Here is a 19,790-nt window from a genome sequence, read left to right on the forward strand (position 1 = left end):
CTTCAGCACCGTCGGGGATTTTTCACAAGGCGTCAGCTCCCAGAGGCGGTATATTTATTATAGCGTGGTGTTCCCAGGGGTCAGGTTTGTTCACGTGTGTTTACGTTTTGGGCAGACACACAAGGAACGTACAGAATGGAGTTCTCACCGCGTTTGTTCACAGGCTGATGAGCAGTTTTCATGTGGGATGCGTGGGCTGTGGCTCCAAAATGAAAGAAAGGGTCACCCTTCAAGTTAAAATGTGCAACAGTCTGTTCTGAAGGGGAAGAGTTGAATGTCACGTTAAAACAGACGGTTTGCTTAGAGTCAGGTCAGTAGGTGAGGCGTCAGCCGTAAGTGTTGAGAGGGACCAGTGAGCAATGCTGCTCGCACACGTTGGAGAAGGGCAGGGCAGCGTCTCGGCGGGAGGAAGAGCCAAACCGTCGCTACCCCGTGCCGGCCCAGGTGGGTAACCCCCGCCACGGCCTCCCCCAGCCTCCCCTGTACCTGCAGCTGACGTCCACGGAACAGAGAGAGGAGGGCCCCACTTGGTCAGCAGACCTTGCAGTTCCTGATCAGGGTCATGAGTCCAAGCCCCACGTGGGGCCTAGAGCTTACTTTTTAAGGAAGGAAAAAAATAAAATTTCAGAAAGAAAGAGCAGACAGGTTCCTGAGAGTCAGCATGGGTGCAGCAGGGAGGAGCGAGCGTGGTCGTGGATTTTCTGGCATTTTCCAAATCCTGTGTCCCCAGCTCTTGCCCGTCCTTATTTGGAGATGGAGGCATCTCTCCCCCAGCTCTGCCCTGGGGCAGGCACCCAAAATGCAGAGGGTCTGGGGACAGGAGTCTGTGGCCCAGAGAATATGGAGGCACCGTTCTCTGACCTTTTTGCCCCGTGGGTAGCCCCAGCCCTACCATACTGTGCAACCGCTCCGGGGCTGAGAGAGGGGCACCCCAGCTCTGTGTGGGAACCGACCCAAGCCCCAGGCTCACCCCCGAGAGCAGACGTGGAACAGATCCCAAGAGGCCGTGGAACAGACAGCATCACAAAGGCATACAGTTCATGTCGCAGTCCACAGAAGGCGAGGCAGAACTTTTTCTCACCCACCCTAAGCAGGCTGATCGCCCGCTAGAACAGACCCGTGTTCTCCAGAAGCTCAAAGAGGATGTCCTGTTGGAAGTGTCCAGGCACAGTCTGAGTGAGTGGCAGCAGACGCCCACCCCAAGCCAGCCCAGATGTCAGGATTATGAGACCAGCTCTGTAAGAGCTGCTCGGCGGCTGTGCTCCCTGGGCAGAGGCGTGCGGCCTGTGGGGGTGCACACACTACAGAGCAGGCAGCAGGGATGTCCGAGCTGAGAGAGACACGCTAAGCAGGGTCCCTGACGTTGCCCTGACATGCCCCTGATAGAGTGGAGGCCAAGAGGAAAGAGCCCATGAAAAGTGCTGCAGAAACTACCCTGAAGACAAGCCAGAAAACAGATCGGGGCCGTGGTCAGAGCCACGGGGATGTCCAGTCAGCTTCCGCTTGCATGTGCGCGTGTGAGCGCGTGTGTGTGGTTGGAATTTCCAAGAAGGGGAGGACATTGGTGAGGGACAGATACTTGGAGGAACGATGGCTGAAAACCTTCAGAACTTGGTCAAAAGCATACATTTACTGGTTTCTGATGCTGCAAACCAGTCTGGCCAGTCGTAGAATTTCATAAAGCAGAGTGACGTCCACACTCTGTGTCTCCTCCTGGCTCCCGTCTCCCCGGGACCACAGCACGCTGCGTGGAGAAGCTTTGCGTTCGAGGAGGGCCCTGTGAGTGAAGGGGGCCCCTGTGTGCGTGTTCGGCAGGGGCGCAGGGACGGCATGTGGCAGGACTCAGTGTTCACTGGCACACAGATGCCCGGAAGAGACAGCTGGAGGTGGTTCAGAGAGTTATTTGAGGCTTGGTCACATGAGTCTCTAATCCTAGGTGTCTGTGCACCTTTTACGAGCAGTAAGCGCTTGTAAGGGTTTAATTGCTTGCTTTCCTGACAGCCTGCGTGTCTTCCTGTGTCTTCAGCCCCATCGGTGGTCAGCCTGCCGCGCAACCTCATTTACACGTGTTCGTCCTGAGCAGACTCGCGGTCACGCCACCTGGGCTTTCTTCCTCCAACGGTAATCAGGCACGGACATGGGGCGGGGACACCTCCGTAACTTGGCCAAGTGACCCTTCTGTTCACATGCTTCTGTTTGGAGCGGGTACTGTGGACCAGCAGATATATTTGTAACATTCAGGGATTTACGTGGGTCAGCAGGCCTCCCAAAGTTATTGTACCAAAAAGCCGCCACGAGAATTCTTGTGTGTCTTAGAATGGTGTTGTGTTGCGTTTTAGGAAGCAGGCAGCTCTGCAATCGATGTTACGAACTTTTCAGATATCTTGAGATAATTAACATATATTAGCCTTTAGAAAAAATGCTTGAGATTGAAGATAATATGTGAAAACAGCATTTTAATAGGAAAGTGAAATGGGGACACGTCCTAATTTATTTCTTGTGTCCTAGAGTGCCTGTCCTGCAGGCTTGGCCAGCTCAGTCTGTGCGGGAGGCCATGGCTGAAGGAATTAACGACGAGCTGGCTGCTGGCCCGGAGCCACGGCCATCAGCGCTGTTGCCCGAGCGTTTTCTTGCTGCCTGCAGGCTCCCAGGCCACTGCAGCAGAGGGCGGCAGGTTTTTTCTCGGCTTTGTCCGCTGTGAGTTTATAGGTGCGGGTGGGCTTGGGCAGCAGTACATCTTTCCCCTTGTCTCCGAGTCCTCCTTGGAGAAAGTAATCTCTAACGTGTCTAAACACATTTCCAGTTTAATCAAGGGAGAAGGACTCCTGGTACAGGGAGTGACTGGGAAGTTTGCTTTTCCAGCCTGGGGTGCGTTTCTGTTCCCTCTCACCATTCCCCACTTAGCTGTCTTCCATCTCCACAGGCAGAGGCCGTGAGGAGTCCATAATCCCCATGGTCCTGCGTCTTCCAAAGTGAGGCAATGGGAATGTTTTCCAGTGCATTCGATGTGATCCGTGTTGGCCCTTTGAGAGATTTCAGTCGTTAATTCAGTATAAAATGAATTTTGTTTTTTTCTTCATGTACTTTTAGATTTTTCCTTAAGATTCTAAAATTTTTACCCTAACATCCTTTAAATATTATTTACAAAGTAAATAATTTGTTACACATTACTATTTTTCAAACAGCTGGGTTACCTTTGTGTAAGAGAAGGAAGGCCCTGGAAAGATGTCTTTTGTCCTGAAACAGATCCTTTCATATGAGTAAAGCCGAGTGAGGAAGAGCCAGCGTAAGCGTAATGTAGGTGCGTCCAGACTTTAACATGTGTCCACGGTTTTAGTTTGGCCGTGCAGAATGTTTTTCTGAATCTTCCGAACAGCTGGCCCAACGAACACGTGCGTGGGTTAGCTGTCCGCCGACTTGAGCGACCGGACTCCTGCTCACAGGCAGTGCTGACACTTTCCCGGTCACTTCGCGGTCTCCGAGAGGCTGTGATTGTGTACTTTGGTGGTCACGTTTAAAATAGCTGATTTTTTAAATTCTTTTTTTTTTTTTTTGTCTTGAAAAGGTATGATGCAGAGTTAAAGGCCTAAAGTATTTTCAGAGGAAAGTTTAAAAGAATATTCTAATAGGTTTGCTCATCAACGTAGAATAAATACAACCAATTAAGTACAGTGCTGAAGTGTGAATGCGCTAACTTCTTACTAAACTCTGTGCTTTCTGTTAAATGCATTTGGCCTAGGAGCAAACCCTGTGTGTAGTTTAAAGCCCTGACAGTGACGTGATGACTGTGCTTCACTGACGTGGCTGTGTCTGACTCTCACTGAGGTCAGCGTGGGAGTGACCGATGCCCTAGGGTCGAGGCTGCTCTGCGTTGGGACCCCCCCCTTTATCCATCAGAGGCTTTGTAACTAGGTGTGCCTGTGCCCTCACGGTCCATGCGGAGCAGCTCATGGGGCCTGTGGGGGTGCCCCATGCTGGGGAGGCGAGGAGTGAACAGCCCTGTCCCTGAATGCGCTGAGGAGCTGGCGGGATGGCATGCGCTTGGCCCTTTGTCAGGAGGGGCTGCAGCTGGCCAGCTCTGCTGGGAGCTTCCTTAGAGGGCACCACCCAGTTGTCCATGGGAAGAAGTCCGTTTTTGTGAGTTAAATACATCTGACTGCCTTTCTTCCTGTGTTTTCTGAAATAAGCTGAAAACTTGGTCTTTCTGAATTAATGGATTTTTTTAATTGAATGTTTAAGTTGCCATAACATCCCTGTAGTTCCAAGTTCAAAACGCCTGAAAGCCGCTGTGAGCACACCGTCAGGGTTCCCACAGACAGCTTTCACCTTGGCTGCAGCCAGCCCAGCTTCCCTGCAGCGTGTGGCCTGGCATTTGGGAAAACGGTGCCCTCACACCTGGTGCTCTTAAGTCCGGTTGAGAAGTGGACCGACAGAAGGCCGTGGAGACTCGTCTGTTCTTGCCCAGTTGTGTGGGGGTCACAGTGAGCAGTTCTGACACCACCTGCACTCACACGCTCCCCATCGTCAGACGCCAGGCACACGTGGGGGGTCCCGGCTTGTCACCCCTGCGGATGACCAGCCAGCTGTGAATCACGGTTCCCACAACCCGCTGCTGGGGCTCCATTCTTTGCCAGGGCTGCTCCCGCACTTACTTACTTTCAGTGGCTTATTATGTAATAAAGAACATGACAGACGCGGGTGAATAGCCACAGAGCCACACAGGGTGAGGTCCACAGTGTCCCAAGCACAGGACCTTCTGTCCCCGTGGAGCTGGGGTGGGCCACCCTGCCAGTATGTGGAAGCGCCCAGAGCCCCGTACTCAGTCTCCAGCCCCCTCCCCTCCCTGGAGGAAGGGGGTGGGGCTGCAGGCTCCAGGCTTCTGCTCTGGCTGGTCTCCTGACCAGTGACCAGCCCTGTCCAGAGCCCACCTACACTCGCCTCAGTGGAAAAAAATGTGTCACTGTCCGCTGGGAAAATGCAAGGGGCTTAGGAGCTCTGAGTCAGGACAGAGGGACAGAGACCAATAAACACATCTCAATTTACTGTTCTACAGAACAGATAATCTTGTTACATAACGATCTACTCTGACGTCATAAAGACATACTTATGTTGACTTATAGGATTTTTGACATCGTTGTTTGCTTTTTCTGTGTATATATTTTGAGGGGAAAAAACACCTCCAGCTCTGACGCGTGCTACCGAGGACTCAAGCAATGCACGTGTTAGTGTGGTCACTAATGTCCACCCTGCACCTTTTTTAAATAAGTCGATGTTAATGTCCTGAAAGGTCATCAGGCACTTCTCAGGGTACATACATTTGGGGAAGTTACAGAGGCCTTCATTGGAGCAGAGCTTCTGAGCCTGTGAGTTACTTCTGTGAACGTCTGCTGTCCAGGCTTGACCACCCAGACCACACGCACCCTACGCAAAGGCTGGCTGTACTGCTGTGTACTCCGGGGCCCTGGCCCACCCACCTGATAGGGGACCTGCGATTTTTCTGGCACACATTGAGTTAGAACAAAGTAAGATCGCAGTGTCAGTTGTGCCAACAGGACATTGCTTCTTGAGAAAACAGCAGTGTTCCAAAAATGTCACCGGAGGTGCCCAGAAATCCAAAGCACTTGGGACATTTCTGTCCTGGTGCAGTGGGTAACCTCCGGTGCCTTATTTTCTCCTTTCTGCCTGATCTCTGTTGTTCTCCAGCGTCTTTGTTAGAGGACCAGGGTGAACTTGAGAGAAAGGTACCTCAGAGACCGAGGTCTGACAGGTGGAAGGCTGACTCTAACCCCATCATCTCTGTCCAGGCGCACCCCAAATCTGATGTAACGGCCCCTTCTGACTGAACGGGTATCAGGAGCTGTGCTGGTGGGAGAGCCTCGGGATCCTCCCTTGGTGGGCATCCCTGGGGGCCTGGCGTCCCTGGGGCCCTGGCGCTCGGCCTCCAGAAGCAGGCCTGCCCTGGGCTATAGGGGAGCGGGGAGAGTCGACTCTCGGGCCCCTGGCTATTAGTTTCCATCACCCTCACTTGGCATGTCCGTGAATGGTTCAGCCTGAGGACTATGGGAAGGAACAAGCACCCCGGACATGGCTGGGACCCCGCCGGCAGCAGCTGCCCCCACCCCAAGACTCCAGAGTACATCCTGGTAGCAGTCGTTCTGTGTGGCTCATTGATCGTGAGCATTGTAACAGAATCCTCTGATTCTTCACCGTAAAGTTCATTCTCACACACTAGCAAGAAAACCCCCATTAGAATCATGCCGCCAAGAAGTGACTGTCCGGTTCTCCGGGTTACCTGTACCAGGGTCACGTGTGGGGTCCTGGGATCCCAAGAGTGGCGGCCTGGGCCTTCTTGGCTTTCCCTCTTCCTCCTCGTGCACCTGCTCTGTGCCCCTCGGTGCCGTGCGCCTGAAGGGCCAGGTGGCCGCAGACCCTGGGACTCGGCCCAGGGCGGGACTAGACGCACAGCCCGTGCACTGAAAGCACGTGCATGTGGTTGGGACCGGGCCGGGGCCACGGGACATGGGATGGGAGGTGGATGTGTTCCTGCACTGACTCTCACTCACCCCTTGCCAGGTGGATGACATCCTAGGAGAGGGCAGTGACGACAGCGACAGTGAGAAGAAGAGGCCAGAGGAGGAGCGGCAGGAGCGGCCCCCACCCCGGGAGCCCCAGGCCCCGCTGGAGGCCGTGGCGTGCAGTGAGAGGACCACCGCAGGCAGCCGGGGGCCCAGGTGAGGGGGCGTTCCCGGGGGGAGGGGACAAGCCAGGTGATGGCTGCAGGTTCACAGAACGGAGTCTTCAAGACTTCGCATTTTCAGAAGGTTTCGTTTACGGTGATGTGAATTCTTATCGAAGTCTTTGTGGTTTCAGTCATCCCTTGTAGAGATCTAGTTGTTCCCCTTGGGAGAGCGCTTGGTGCGTGTTTTAGTAGTAACACCCGCAGGAGCCGCGGTCCCCAGCCCCGAGCCGAGGGCAAGGCAGCACCGTGGCCGGCATGTCCTGGCACAGCTCCCACTTTGCCGCACGCCCCGCTGTGGTGTTCCGCGGCCCCTGTCGGTGGGTGGTGCGCTCCGGCCGCGCCAGCCTCCCCACCAGCGCGGGCCGTGTCCTCTCCCGGACCGCATGGCGTGCTGGGGTTCTCCTCTGCAGCATCTTTTTGTCTCACTTGGATTTGACAGTCACCGCATGTTGTGACTTCGCCCAGTTTCCTTCCTTTTTGCCACTAAGTCTTCCCACCCCAGCGGCTCAGTTCAGTCCCGCCTGAAGCCAGAGCTACTGTCCCCAAGTGTCCCTGAGCTTCCCCTTCGGGCCCTGCTGCATGCTGGGACTGGCCTCACCGCCTCCAGGTTACAGTCACTGCCTCCCGGCTCCAACAGTTTGATCTTTGTTCTCTCATTTTGGTGGAGTGGGTACATCTTCCAGAAGCTTCTGGGGACAAACTTTACACATCAGGAAATGCCTTCTTGGCGTTGCCCACACTGGCCGGACAGTGGAGCAGGGGGCACAGTAGTCCCGGGAGGGAACCGTGTCCCTCGGAATTGAGACAGCATTGCCCCAGCTCTGTCTGCGCACAGTGTTGGCGGTGCCCCTCCCGTCTGCCGCGGTGAGGACCTCTCCCCCTGCTTCCTGCCCCACGTGCCGTGCAGTGTTGATGCACCGCCCGTCAGAGCCCAGGCTGCTCACACCAGGCCAGGGGTGCTTCAGCAGCAGGACCCCCCTACAACCGACCTCCGTAATGAGAAGCGAGCAGACGCGCATCCCACGTGTTGGGTTTAAGAGCCACGTCTCAAGAGCCTCCTCCCAGCCACACGGTGGGCCAGCCCTCGAACCTCCCGTGCCTCAGTTTCCTCTTCTGAAACGGGGGCATTGGTGGTGCCGCCTCGGGTTGCTGCCAGTCAGCCAGTGAATCGGGGCCGGCACAGACTGCACACGCGTGTGCTCGCCCTGTAACTGGGCTTTCCCTCTGCGTGGGGGTGCTTTTCTTGAACCACAGTGTCCGTTCACAGTCCATCTGGTGTGACCCTAAGACGTGCCGTGGGTGAATAAACACCTCAGAAGAGTTTGGTGTGCTTGAGCGGTCCAGTTACGAAACAGGATTGGGCCAGAGATTCTAGCAGCAGAGACTCGTGGTTCCGTGTGTAGGCATTTTACTCCGAGAAGGGAGGCGGACGTGCAGCCGTGCTGTGGAGCAGGAAGACGTAGCCGCTTCCCGCCGTGCTCTTGCTGTCCTGCCCTGCGCGCAGCAGAGCTTTCCAGACCGGAGGATGAAGTGCCGTTTGGTTGTTTGAGGAGCCGGTTGTTTAAAATTACGCGTTGGGTGATGATAAGCCTTGCATAATCCTTATGCTGGGCTGGGTCTTCATGTCTATGCAGGGGTTCCCCTGGGGTCTCTGGGAGCCGGCCTCCCACCCACTGTGAGAACCTGGGTGTGGAGGTGCTGGCTGGTGCATGTGACGCGTGACGTCTCCTTGCTGATTTGTAGCATACTCTGGTTCTGCTCTCGTTTTCTCTGTCAAGTAAAACATTCAGGCGTTTCTCACTAAGAGTCAGAGAGGCCTGGCCAGAATCCACTGGGAGTGTCCTCTCTTCGAGGGGCAGTGGCTGCAGTCGCTCGGCCGACTGAGGCCCTGTGCGCCACCGAGCCCAAGAGTGCACATCGAATTTTGTTTCTTCGTTTTTACTGGGTCGTGTGACCGCCCACAAACGACAGGCACCAGGGCTTGTCGGAAGGAGTTTTCCTGTGATGTGGTTTGGGTGCTGGCCTTCTGGACTGGAGGCCAGGGGAGCAACGTGGTTTTCGTCCCAGGGGCTGGGTCTCCTGCATCTCTGTGGTCAGCCTGCACGGGGCGGGGACGTCCAGCATCCAGCTTGGAAGTTTCTCTTGGTCTTGTGGGGACTGTCGTCTAAACAGGAGGTGCCAACACGGCAACAAGATGCTTGAATCCTCCGACAGGTGACGGTGGGGGTTGGGGCAGCAGGGCACAAGCAGGACCGGATGTGGGGCTGAGCCACCATCCCGCGCCTGGCATTCTGGGAGCCACACCTCCTGACGGGCCTGAGGCCAGGTGAGCACGGCACCCTCAGACTTTGCTCACGCTTTGCTTGCCGCATGGGATGTGCTCTCTTACCTCCCAAGGGCTGGCTTCTGCTGGTCCCCGAGCCCAGGGACTCTCACGGTGCTCCTTCCCACCTGCCTTCCTCGGCTTCCCCGAACTTCCTACGTGGGGCCGTGGCGCGAGCTTCCTGGTGTCTGGGTTTGCCCCACGGCTCAGACCCTTGAGCCCAGCGGAGTCGGGTTCAGTGGCTCCCCTCAGCCATCGCGGGTGCCTGCCGTTTGTGGACCTTGTTTCCTTCTGTATCAGAGAAGTTGGCAGGTGTGCGTTGCCGGTTGTATTTTATTCTTGGTCACGGGGACTAGACATGGAAATGAGCAATGATGGGAACGCAGGGCCGGCTCTCCACATGAGCGTCTGTTTGGCAGCACCTCTTGCCGAGTCCGCGTGGCCAAGCTGCTCAACGGGGTCTTCATGTGCCAGAACGGCCCGGCCAGTCACTAGGCACACACAGCCACGCTGGCCGGGGAGAGGCCAGAGCCAGCCGCTACAGCACAGGAACCGCAATGCCCGTTTCCACTCGCGGAGAGGAGGCGAGTGAGAGAAGCTGCCGGTGAGCGTGGCCCGACCTCGGAGCTCACAGAGCGACTCCCACGTGGCCACTGTGAGTATGCTTCCGGCAGCGACAGAGCTGCACGGGGGACTAGGAGCAAGTGGATGGACGACATTGCAAAGTGCAGCAGGGAAATGAACGTTGTCCAGGGGCCCGAGGGCCGAGCCGAACCTCAGAGGAAAGAGCAGTGTAGCGCGTGGCTCAGACGCACGGCAGCGGTAACGCGCACGCACGTGCCCACAGCAGGAGCCAGAGGAGCGTTGGAGGGGACGGGTAGAAAACCTCCCAAACTGGATGGAAGGCATTCTCACACATCCCGAAAGCTCGACAAACCCCGAGCAGGGTCAGCACAGAGATCCACACCCAGACACGTCGTGGTAAAGGTGCCGAAAGCCGGAGACAGGGCACACGTGGCCAGCACCCGCCCAGAGCGCCTGCAGGACCGGCAGCCAGCTTATCGTCAGAGACGGCGGCACGCTCAGGTGTTCAAGAAAAAACCATCAAGCAGGCAAAACTCTGTCAAAAGTGAAGGTGCGATGAGGACATTCCCGGCTGGGAACTGAGAGAGTTCCTTGTGAGCCAGCTTGCCTCGGGGGAAATCCCAAAGGGAGCTCTTCAGCCTGAAAGCCAGGGACCCAGACAGATCAGAATCACACAGACAGCAGAGAGCACCATGTAATTATCAGGCAGCGTGAATTTGTGGTTTTCTTCTTTCTTCATTGAACGGATATCAGGAGCAGTTGTGTGACATGTATGGAGCTGTCTGTCCGTGGGGCCTGCAGTTCAGAGAGCCGCGCATTTGCCAGTGACCACACAGTCGGTAGGAATGAGATATTTCAGAAGAAACAGTAAAGGAGAAGGTTTGCGTAACGTGCCGTAAGTTGCGCGTTTTCTTTCTTTCCATCAGCTTCTGTGTAAGACGTGAAATCACAGTGTACGGGTAATAACGGTGCGTGGGACGCATAGATGCACCACGAATGACAGGAAAGGCGCTGAAAGGAAGGGCGGTCCTGCGTTAAGGGATGAGTCTGCACCCGTATCTGACCGGCTGAGACACGGGTCAGTCCGCCATCCATCCTGACGACGTGACGTGGGGTCCGTGCGAGGAGCCCGCAGCAGCCACTGGGGAAGGGAGTCCAGGAGACCGCTCCCGTCCTGCAGCATCGCGGTGGGTGGGCTCGCTGAGCGCTGAGGGAGGCAGTAGAGACGGAGGGGCTCAGAACTCGGGACGCTCGAGCGTGACCAGTGGGGTGGGGTGGGCAGCCCGAGAGTAGACAGACTTCGTCGGACCAGCATCTGTGCCTCCCACGGGGGGCGGTGGTGAGGGAGCGGGTGGCTCGGCTGCACTTGGAGGCTGAACGCCCGCTGTCAATCATGGCGAGGGCCGGGAGGCAGGAGGCGGACAGACAGCCGCTCGACCCCCAACATGTGTAGGTGCAACACCGTCGTGAGAAGGGGCGACGCGAGAGGACTCCCTCCTCCCGGTCCTGGACGGTGCGGCTCCGGCATCGGGGTGGTCGTGGGGTCGAGATGAGCGTTCGTGAGCGCACACGTCTGCTGACGGCGGTGCCCGTGAGGTCCGACGCTCGGGACGCTGGGCGTGGAGCTGGAGGAGGGGCGTCGGTGGGAAGTCCTCTCGGGGCCTGACTGCCGTCGTCAGGCTTTTCAGAAACACTTGCTACCAGCGCGCTCCTGATAACTTTCCGTCGGCAAACGTCCTCTCCCGATGCCTCCACGTTGACTGCACACTGCGCGTCGCTCGGTTCCCCTGTGCCGACCTTGCAGCCTGCTGAGACTTTCCACCAGGATGCTCTTCAGAAAGTGGGGGTTCCCTTGGTTTTTGTTCGCGAAGATTCGCTTCAGTGGTTTTTATGACAGGAACTCGCATCTCTCTCGAAAAAGCAGCAGAGATCGTCACGGATCTCAGGCCGGGCAGTCAGGAGCCGCGAGCACATTGCACGTCGTGATCTGAGGAGGCGCGCCGCCCACGCTGCCACGTCCGCAGCCTCAAATACAGTCAGCTCGTGAGCTCCGTGCAGAATTAGAGCAAAACTGAATCAAGTCAAGAGTTTAATTTTTTAATGCTTGTCCGTGTCTCAGAGTGAGAGGCATGGATTTTGTTTTGGTCCTTTTGTGACCTGGTCACATGGGCCAGCAGTGCTTGCCACGATCGGTGCCAGATGCACTGAGCTTCCCGCCCCAGCCGCCACGCCCGCTGGAGCAGGCCGTGTGACGGGTTCTCCACAGAGACGGTCGCTGGGTACGCGGCTTGGGACGCGCCCTCAGCTCTGCTGCAGTCCCCTTTCCTGGAGGCTTCTGCGCCATCTACTTGATAAGCCTGGCTCCTCAGAAGAGTTTCCTCTTGAGCTCAAGTGTGAGCGCGGCACACCTCCGGCACGTGAACGAGTGGGTTCTGCCGACGGGGACGGTGAGGCGGCTCTAAGCCCGGAGCCCTTGTTGTTCTGCACACTCTGGGCCGGTTGCCTTTTCCACAGCCACTGTGACGCCCCACGCAGGACGACAGCGCAGAGGGAGCGGGGAAGAGGTTGGCTGCCGTCCTGTAGCCTGAGCATGTCTAACCCCGTGTGTCAGGTGACCAGATGGCCTGGGTCCCCACTCACCGCAAAGGGCAGGCTCCCTGCAGTCCGTCCTCACGCATGAGAAGATGCCCGCCGTGCCCATGCTTACTTCACGCCATGCCCATGTTTGAGAAGGGAGCTGCCTCGGCCAGCCTTGCACATGGCTGTTCCTGCAGACCTGGCCTTTCTGCGTGCACGTACACGAAAGAGGTTCGTTAGTCGAGATGGTGACCTTGTCACGGGCAGCACTGCGGCTGCTTTCTTCCTGCCAAAAAGACAAGCTGCTTTAACGACAAGTTGAAAAATACATGCTTTGTGGATGCTGTTTGATGGTCGCTGGTTAGACACCGACGTGTGTGTCTGCCGCCGTCCAGAAGCTGTCGTGTGCGTAATGGCAGCAAACGTGAGGCGCCAGCTCTGACCCCATGTGCGTTCAGAAATCGAGGAGGAAGCGTGCACGTGCTGATGCTGCTGTCATGTTCTTGCTGGATTCCACACTGAATGTTAGATGATTTTCCAAGCTTTACAGTTTCTCCAGATTAAGTCCGTAGGCATTTCTCTGCAGCTGTGCAGTTGGTTGTAACAACAAAATATAAGTACTGTGCGTTGTGCTAAGTGGGATGAAGTTGGTGTCATTCACAGGCATTTATTAACCATGCCTTTAAGGCCTGTTTCCAATTTTTCAGATAATTTTTTAGAGTTGGGGGAGAGGCAGAAAGAGGGAGAAGCAGATTCCCTGCTGAGCATGGAGCCCCACCGGGGGCTCGATCCCACGACCCTGAAATCACCACCTGCACCAAAATAAACAGTCGGATACTCAACCGAGCCCCCCCGGCGCCCCGAGATGGTTTTTAATTACTAAAGTTCAGTCATGCTGTATATAGAGATATTCTCCGCACGTTATTTAACCAAGAGGTTTGCCCATTCTTGGTCCATCTCTTTTTATACTTGGACTCAGGCTCAGCCTCTGGGCCACCGGCCATTTTTCCCTGATCCTGAGCCACGTGCTTGGCTCCCGTGGGAGCGCCCAGCACGACCACCCCAATGTGGGGCTGCTTACGCCACGTCTTCTCTCCTTCTGTCACTTTCCCACACGAGACGACCCTGCTGCAGTAAAGTCAGTGATTGTATGACGCACACACCACCAGCCCGCGTGGGATAGTGTGGGGTCCAGCCCCCCAAGGGCGTGGCTGTCAGCTTACCTCTCTCTGGCTCCGTGGTCTCCTCAGCTGCAGACGGAAACGATGACCACCCCCCCATGATGGGCTTTTTATGAAGATTACAGGACATCTCGCCCCGTGCAGCCAGGACTCAGAGCAGCTCTGGCGGTGAAGCGTCTGCCTTCGGCTCAGGTCACGATCCAGAGTGCTGGGATCGAGTCCCGCATTTGTCTCCCTGCTCGGCGGGGAGCCTGCTTCTCCCTCTGTCTCTGTGCCTCCCCCTGCTTGTGCTGTCTCACTTTCTTTCAGAAAAATAAAATCTTTAAAAAAAAAGTTTTCACAGATTTTATCAGAAATTATCATCGTTGTAAGACGGCTGTTTTGGCAGATAACTCTCCGAGCAGTCTGTAGCTCCCCCTGCCCTGGTCCTGCCCTCGGGGTCCCTGCTGTTCCCCAGGCTCTACCTGTGCTACCCCAGGTCCCGCCAGCACGCGCCCCCACTCTGCCTGGGGGCTTGTCCGAGGCGCTTGCGGGTTCCCGATCCACGTCCTCACAGCAGTGGGTCTGGCTTTTTCCTGGACTTGGGGGCCTTCGTCCCGGTCCGCAGGAACTCTCTGCCTTTGCTTTTTTGCCTCAAGCTCTCAAAGGGATGAAAGGGAACCTGGATAGCGGCCGGGCTCTTCGCGAAGAGCAGACCATTTATAGGAGGCAAGGGAGGTTGGTCGTGTTTGTCACTTCATGAGACCAGGCTGCTGCGCTAACCAGAGGACACCCCAGAAGGGCTTTGATGGTGTGTGTCCACACAGTGTGAGGTGCGCTCACAGCCAGGCCACGACGCACGGTGACTAGTGGAAGCCCAGGACCGTGAACACGTCCTGACAGTAAACCAGGATCGCATGGGGAAACCAAAGACGAGCTTTCACGTTCCCCTGCGTGCGCTTCAGTTGCAGGCCCGAGGCCGGCTGGGTGCCCGGGGGACGGGGTGCAGCCAGTGTAACCCAGGTTTTCTCAAAATCAGTGCCATTTTGGTAAATCTCCACACTTGCCAGCAGCTAAGATGTGTTCCTACGTGGTAGGTTTGGGGGCCCACGCACGCCTTCCTGGGCAGTGCCCCCAAGAGACACTGTTTTTATTGGGGTGGTCATCAGTAGTGTGAACGATAAAAACACCCTCTTATGGTGATGAGATGGGCAATGCCGTTTTTACATGCAGTAGGTTAACCGTTGCGTCTATGTGTCACTCAGCAAACGGACGATCATCTGAGTGGCCTCAGGATACGTGCGCTTAAAAATAGCTTTTGTTTTGGGGGCTTGGGCGACTGACTTGATTTCAGCTCAGGTTGTGATCTCGGGGTCGTGTGATCGAGCCCCGATTCAGGCTCCATGCGGAGTCTGCTTGTCCCTCTCCCTCCTCCTGACTTGCACGTGCATGTGCGCTCTCTCTAAAATAAATAAATGAAATCCTTTTTAAAAAAATCTTTTGTTTCAGGATATCTTGCGAGTCGAAAATTAAGCCTTTGCTGAGTTACCCAACAGCGTGTCCTCAGGCCACGTGTGTGCCTGGTTTGGGCCCGACCGGGGGTTCAAGTCCAGCAGATGGACGCCCGGCACCTGCCACGTAGCCCACGCCCCGCGGCCACAGATGCTGAGCCCCTCGTGCTCACTGTTGCCAGCCTGAGCCGTCACACGGGTGCCTTACTTACATTTACTTAGTCTTTTTCAGGGTTTTTGTCTATTTTGAATTTATTCACTGTCCGTTGCTGTTTTCTGATTCGGGAGTGTTTCTCACAGGTTGTTTATTGTCTTAGCAGTTTGTAAACGCTTGTTCTGTTACAGGTCTCGGGCCACATGTGTCCTAGTCTTGCAGGCAGTGTCCTAACCTCGTGTTTGTGACTTTGCCAGGCAAAGACTTCTCGTGCGCTTCCGTTTGTGTTGACGCTGCCTCGGGAGAGGGGAGTTCGGAGGCGGTGGACCGTGCACTGCCCTGTGTGATAACCTGGGATGTGCCCGTGCTTCCGGGTCCGCGAGGTGGCACAGCGGTTTCTCTGACAGACCAGCCTCTCTGCTGCTGCTCTGCCTGTTGGTTCTTGTCTCGTGGCTCTTGGAGCTCTGGGAAGAAGCCAGGTCCCAGGGGCTCCCCAGGTGGAGGGCTGCGCACGGACAGCAGGCGCGCGCCCTCTGGTCCCCCCACCGGTCCTCAGTCACACCTGCTATGCTCACGGCGTCCAGCCCTTGTCCTCTCCCCATGTTCTCCAGGGTTAGAGGTGATCTGTCACCTGCCCGTGACGCCCTCTTGTACAGCCGACTGTCGCTGTGGGGCCACCTCTGAAAGTGGAGCCTGACTGCACGGGGAATAGACAGAGCGAGTGCCGTGCTTCGGGGTGTGCCGGGCCCACGGTCTCTGACCATCAGCTCGGACTGGCTTTTGCACTGAAGCTAGGACAGTGATGTTCCCCAAAGGACAGCGATGCGCTGCGTGTGTGCGTGCTGGGGCGTGTGCGTGCTGGTGCATTCCTGTGGGGTGCATACGTGTGTGCGTGCTGGGGCGCGTGCGTGCCGGTGCGTTCGCGTGCAGTGCATACGTGTGTGCGTGCTGGGGCGCGTGCGTGCCGGTGCGTTCCTGCGGGGTGCATACGTGTGTGCGTGCTGGGGCGTGTGCATGCCGGTGCATTCGCGTCCGGTGTGTATGAGTGTGCTGGGGCGTGTTTGTGCCAGTGCCTGTATGTGTGCTGGGTGCGTCAGTCTTGGGGCTTGTGGATGCCAGTGCTGGGGGTACGTGCGTGCTGGTGCGTTCCTGCAGTGTGCATACGTGCACACGTGTGTGCATGCTGGGGTCCCTGTGCGTGCCCGCCCCCGGCGTGAGTGTTTCACTGTCTACGTCTGTCTTGCAGGGGCCACAAGCGGAAGCTGCCCGAGGAGGATGCCGGCAGCGCATCCAGCGGGGAGTCCAGCGGGGAGGACGAGGAGGGCAGCAGCTCGGAGGCGGACGAGATGGCCGCGGCGCTCGAGGCGGAGCTCAACGACCTCATGTGACTTGCGGGGTGCAGGGCGGACACGTGCTTCGTGCTCTGTCCCCAGAGGGCACCAGGCCACGTGGGCCCTCGGATATTTCCTTTTCTCCAGAAAGACGTGTATATTTGCAGAGCTCCACATACAGAAACATAATTTTGCAGAAATAGGTGTTTTTAGAGATTTTACTATGGAAAGTCTACTTTTCTAAGGGACAGTGTTCTGGGAGGCGGTGTGCCAAAGATGGTGCCGCGCCCCGCGCAGCCTGGTGCAGAGCGGGCGGGCAGGACGTGGGGCCGGGCAGCAGGCAGGCGCACGGGGCCCTCCTCCTCCGGGACACAGATGTAAAGTTTTTGTATATCTATTTCGCATTTGACCCACCGAGCAGATTTCTCTTTCATTTAATAAAACTCCTTTTTTGTAAGCTGGTTCCCTGGTGTGGTGCAGCAGGAGCGGCCGCGGCCCCGAGCGCCCTGCCTGCCCTGCCTGCCCCGCAGCCTGTGGGGGCGGAGAACACTGCGTGTTGGACACTCCAGGCGCATCGCCGGGAAAACAGACCTCACTTACTCTCGTAGGCCTTTCCGTGGCGGCTGGTCTTTACATCCCTTGTGGGGAGACTCTCAGAAGCCTGTCCAGGAGCATTACGAAGGCAGGGGTCGCTGTTACTTGCAGCTGTCGGGTGATGAGTACTGCATCTAAGATACCCCAGAAAGCAAGGCCACTCTGATCCTGTCGGACACACTGGAAAAAGGACTCATCACACAGCGTGTCCCCCAGATAGCTTGACTGCATCGTCCCTGTTGCTGGGGTCTGGGTCCCACAGGCCCCCTGCGTTCACAGCTCCAGTGAGAGCTGGTACAGAGGCCAGGGGCCTCTGTCTCCAAGTCCTGTAGTCCAGAGCTCTCTGGGCATGAGCTTTGGTCCACGCTGTCCATGGTAAATTCATCTTGCCGCCGCCTCTGAGACGGCGCCTTACGCCGCCCTTCCTGTCGGTGGTTCCTGGGCTCTGGGCTGTGGGTAACCCAGGAAGTGTTTGTGAGGCTCTAGAACAGTTTGAGGCGTTGCTTAAAGACGTCGTCGGTTTAGCGTAGGAAGTGAGAGGGGGACCTTCTTCAGTGCGGACCTGCAGCTCTGCAAGCCTCCTCCCCGTTTCCTGGACGACACAGAATTAGAAGTAATGTGTTAGGTTGAGGCTGTGTGCTTTGCAGGCTCTCTTTACAAGTAACAGAATCACAGCTGCAGTGGGGTTATCTTACTACGTTACTCACTTGTCTGAGAAGCGATGGTGGAGCTTCAGGTATGGCTGGTTCCAGGTGTTCGCTGGATACTCGGGCATCATCAAGAACCTGAAACCTCCTCCAGGGGTTTGGGTTGTCTCTCTACTGGTTGCACTCAGTAGGTCTTTTCACGATGGGGCATGATGCTCAGATCCCATCCATACTTCTGATGACAGGCAGGGGGATTGTGGGAGTATTCCCATGCACGCAGGATGGGTGGGGGGGAGGCACCACCCCCCCCTTGTTCTCTTCCGGAAGGTAAGTGTAGCTACGTTGATTTTCGGCTCTCTACAACAGCAATAACGGAAGTCTCCAGGGTCTGGGCTTGGAAAGGGGGGGGGTTCTCTGACACTGTTAGCACAGAAAGGAGGCAATGAAAGCTGGAGATTTCTTCCTCAAACACCAAACGGCCTCAGGCCACGGTTTCTAAAAGGGCTCAGTGCTAATTCTGGCAACATTGCCTGCTGTCAGTAGAAAGTGTGTGAACTAAGGCAGTGGGGCTTAGGTCTGGGCTGCTGGTTACTATCACATCTGGATGACATTGTGGGCTCACGTGTGGCAGGTGGGGGCTCCACACACCCAGGAGGGTGGGGACAGAAGCTGTGTCCGTCTCAGCTGGTTGGGCCCCTTCCTGCGGGTCCCAGAGGGAGACGGGGAGACCACTCTTGAGTGCTCAGACGCCACGGTGTTGCAAGTGCTCCGATAAGCAACAGGAAAACGACTGGTCGAATTTGAAGAAAAGACCCGGACCCAGTGTTACCAGGAAAGAAACACCAAGGCCTTGGGAACACGAGAAGCTGGTCTCGGGAGGGAAAACGAGGCCCAACTGTGAGCACAAGTGAGCAGGGAAAGCACACAGGTCTACAAGTTGTCGTCCCGAAGAAAGCCGGGGCCTTGAGTTCAGTTGCTAGGAGCAGAGTGTGCCAGGAGCCACAATGCTGGTCAGGATTCTCCAGCAGCCCCAAGTTTCTTAATTTTCTGCCAGGCAGTGGTTTCCTCTGACACTGGGACGTGACTTGGCTGGCAGCATGCCCGCGAGCAGGTACGTCCACGTGGGGACATGCCCGTCTGCAGTGGGGCTCTGGCCTGTGGGACAGCTGGGCAGGAACGGGGCCTGGGGTGCCCCCAGTGGCCTGCGCCTGGTCATCTGGCCTTTGGTGTTCTCGTCACTGTTAACAATGCGTCTGTGCCCTAAATGAGTAAGAAATACCTCTAAACAGACTCCAGCCCTCCTCAGGAATTTGAAGACGGAACTCTTAAGTCCACAAGAAATCTTTGTACAAGTAGGTAACAAATTTTAGGCTATTTACAAACATTGAAAAATCTGAACCTGGAAATTTAATGAAGTTTTTCTTTCTTTCTTGGGAAATAGAATGTTGAAAATTTGTGTGACTATGAGTGGATCTCATGTCCCGAGTTTTTCATGTTTTCAGAACAACCCTGCCCCTACCCAGTCTGCAGGCCCTTCCAGCAGGGGGCATGGAGTCAGGCCCAGGTGGCTGCGGACGCGTCCAGGTGGGGACCCGGGCACACCTGGGCCCTGCTCCCTGTGCGGCACCAGCGGAGGCTCTGGCCCGGGGGGTTTACGTACTGGGACTCAAGCAGTCGTGCGAGGGCAGGCTCGCGGCGTGGGAAACATGTATCCATAAAGCCCAGCCCTCCGGCACCTGACGGCTGCGTGCCGGCCTGTGTTTGCATACGTGTGTGCTCACGTGGAAGGCTGCAGCCTGGTTTGTAAGTTCAGCTTTCTATTTTGAAAGTACCACCCAGGTGGAAAACCTTTCAAGTACAGAAAAGGAAACAAGACTCACTCATCACACCACCCGAGGCTGACGCTCGCCTAACAGCCTTTTCTGTACTTTGCTATAATCGTTTCCCTTGCTTTTTAAAATTAATCCAATTGTGACCTTTTAACAGACACAAATCAAAGATGATGAAAAATTGCTAGAATCCTGCCACCAAATTCAACCACGTTAACATTTCAACGTGCTGTTTTAGTCCACTTATGCGTGTTATTTTAGTAGACTATCTTTTAGAGAGAATTGAGGGGCAGGTGTGGAGATGTCCCCGAGTGTTCCGGCCCCCACACATGCACGGCCT

General features: G+C 56.2%; 1 protein-coding gene across 4 annotated transcripts in view; it reads left to right on the forward strand.

The window, feature by feature from the left end:
- The window catches only part of CTDP1 (CTD phosphatase subunit 1), a 57,740-nt gene extending 40,899 nt beyond the window's left edge, over positions 1–16,841 (forward strand). For 2 of the 4 annotated variants that reach the window (XM_011226400.3, XM_034643227.1), the window contains 2 exons: positions 6,574–6,731; positions 16,296–16,841. In XM_011226400.3, coding sequence (XP_011224702.2) covers positions 6,574–6,731; positions 16,296–16,437 — 300 coding nt within the window. In that variant the 3' untranslated portion in view covers positions 16,438–16,841. Of the gene's footprint in view, positions 1–6,573; positions 6,732–16,295 lie in introns of those variants that run through there. The other 2 variants (XM_034643226.1, XM_034643229.1) reach the window with 2 other exon arrangements.
- Positions 16,842–19,790: the final 2,949 nt, after the last annotated feature.

This window comes from Ailuropoda melanoleuca, chromosome 14 (assembly GCF_002007445.2).
Source record: "Ailuropoda melanoleuca isolate Jingjing chromosome 14, ASM200744v2, whole genome shotgun sequence".
Taxonomy (NCBI): Eukaryota; Metazoa; Chordata; class Mammalia; order Carnivora; family Ursidae; genus Ailuropoda; species Ailuropoda melanoleuca.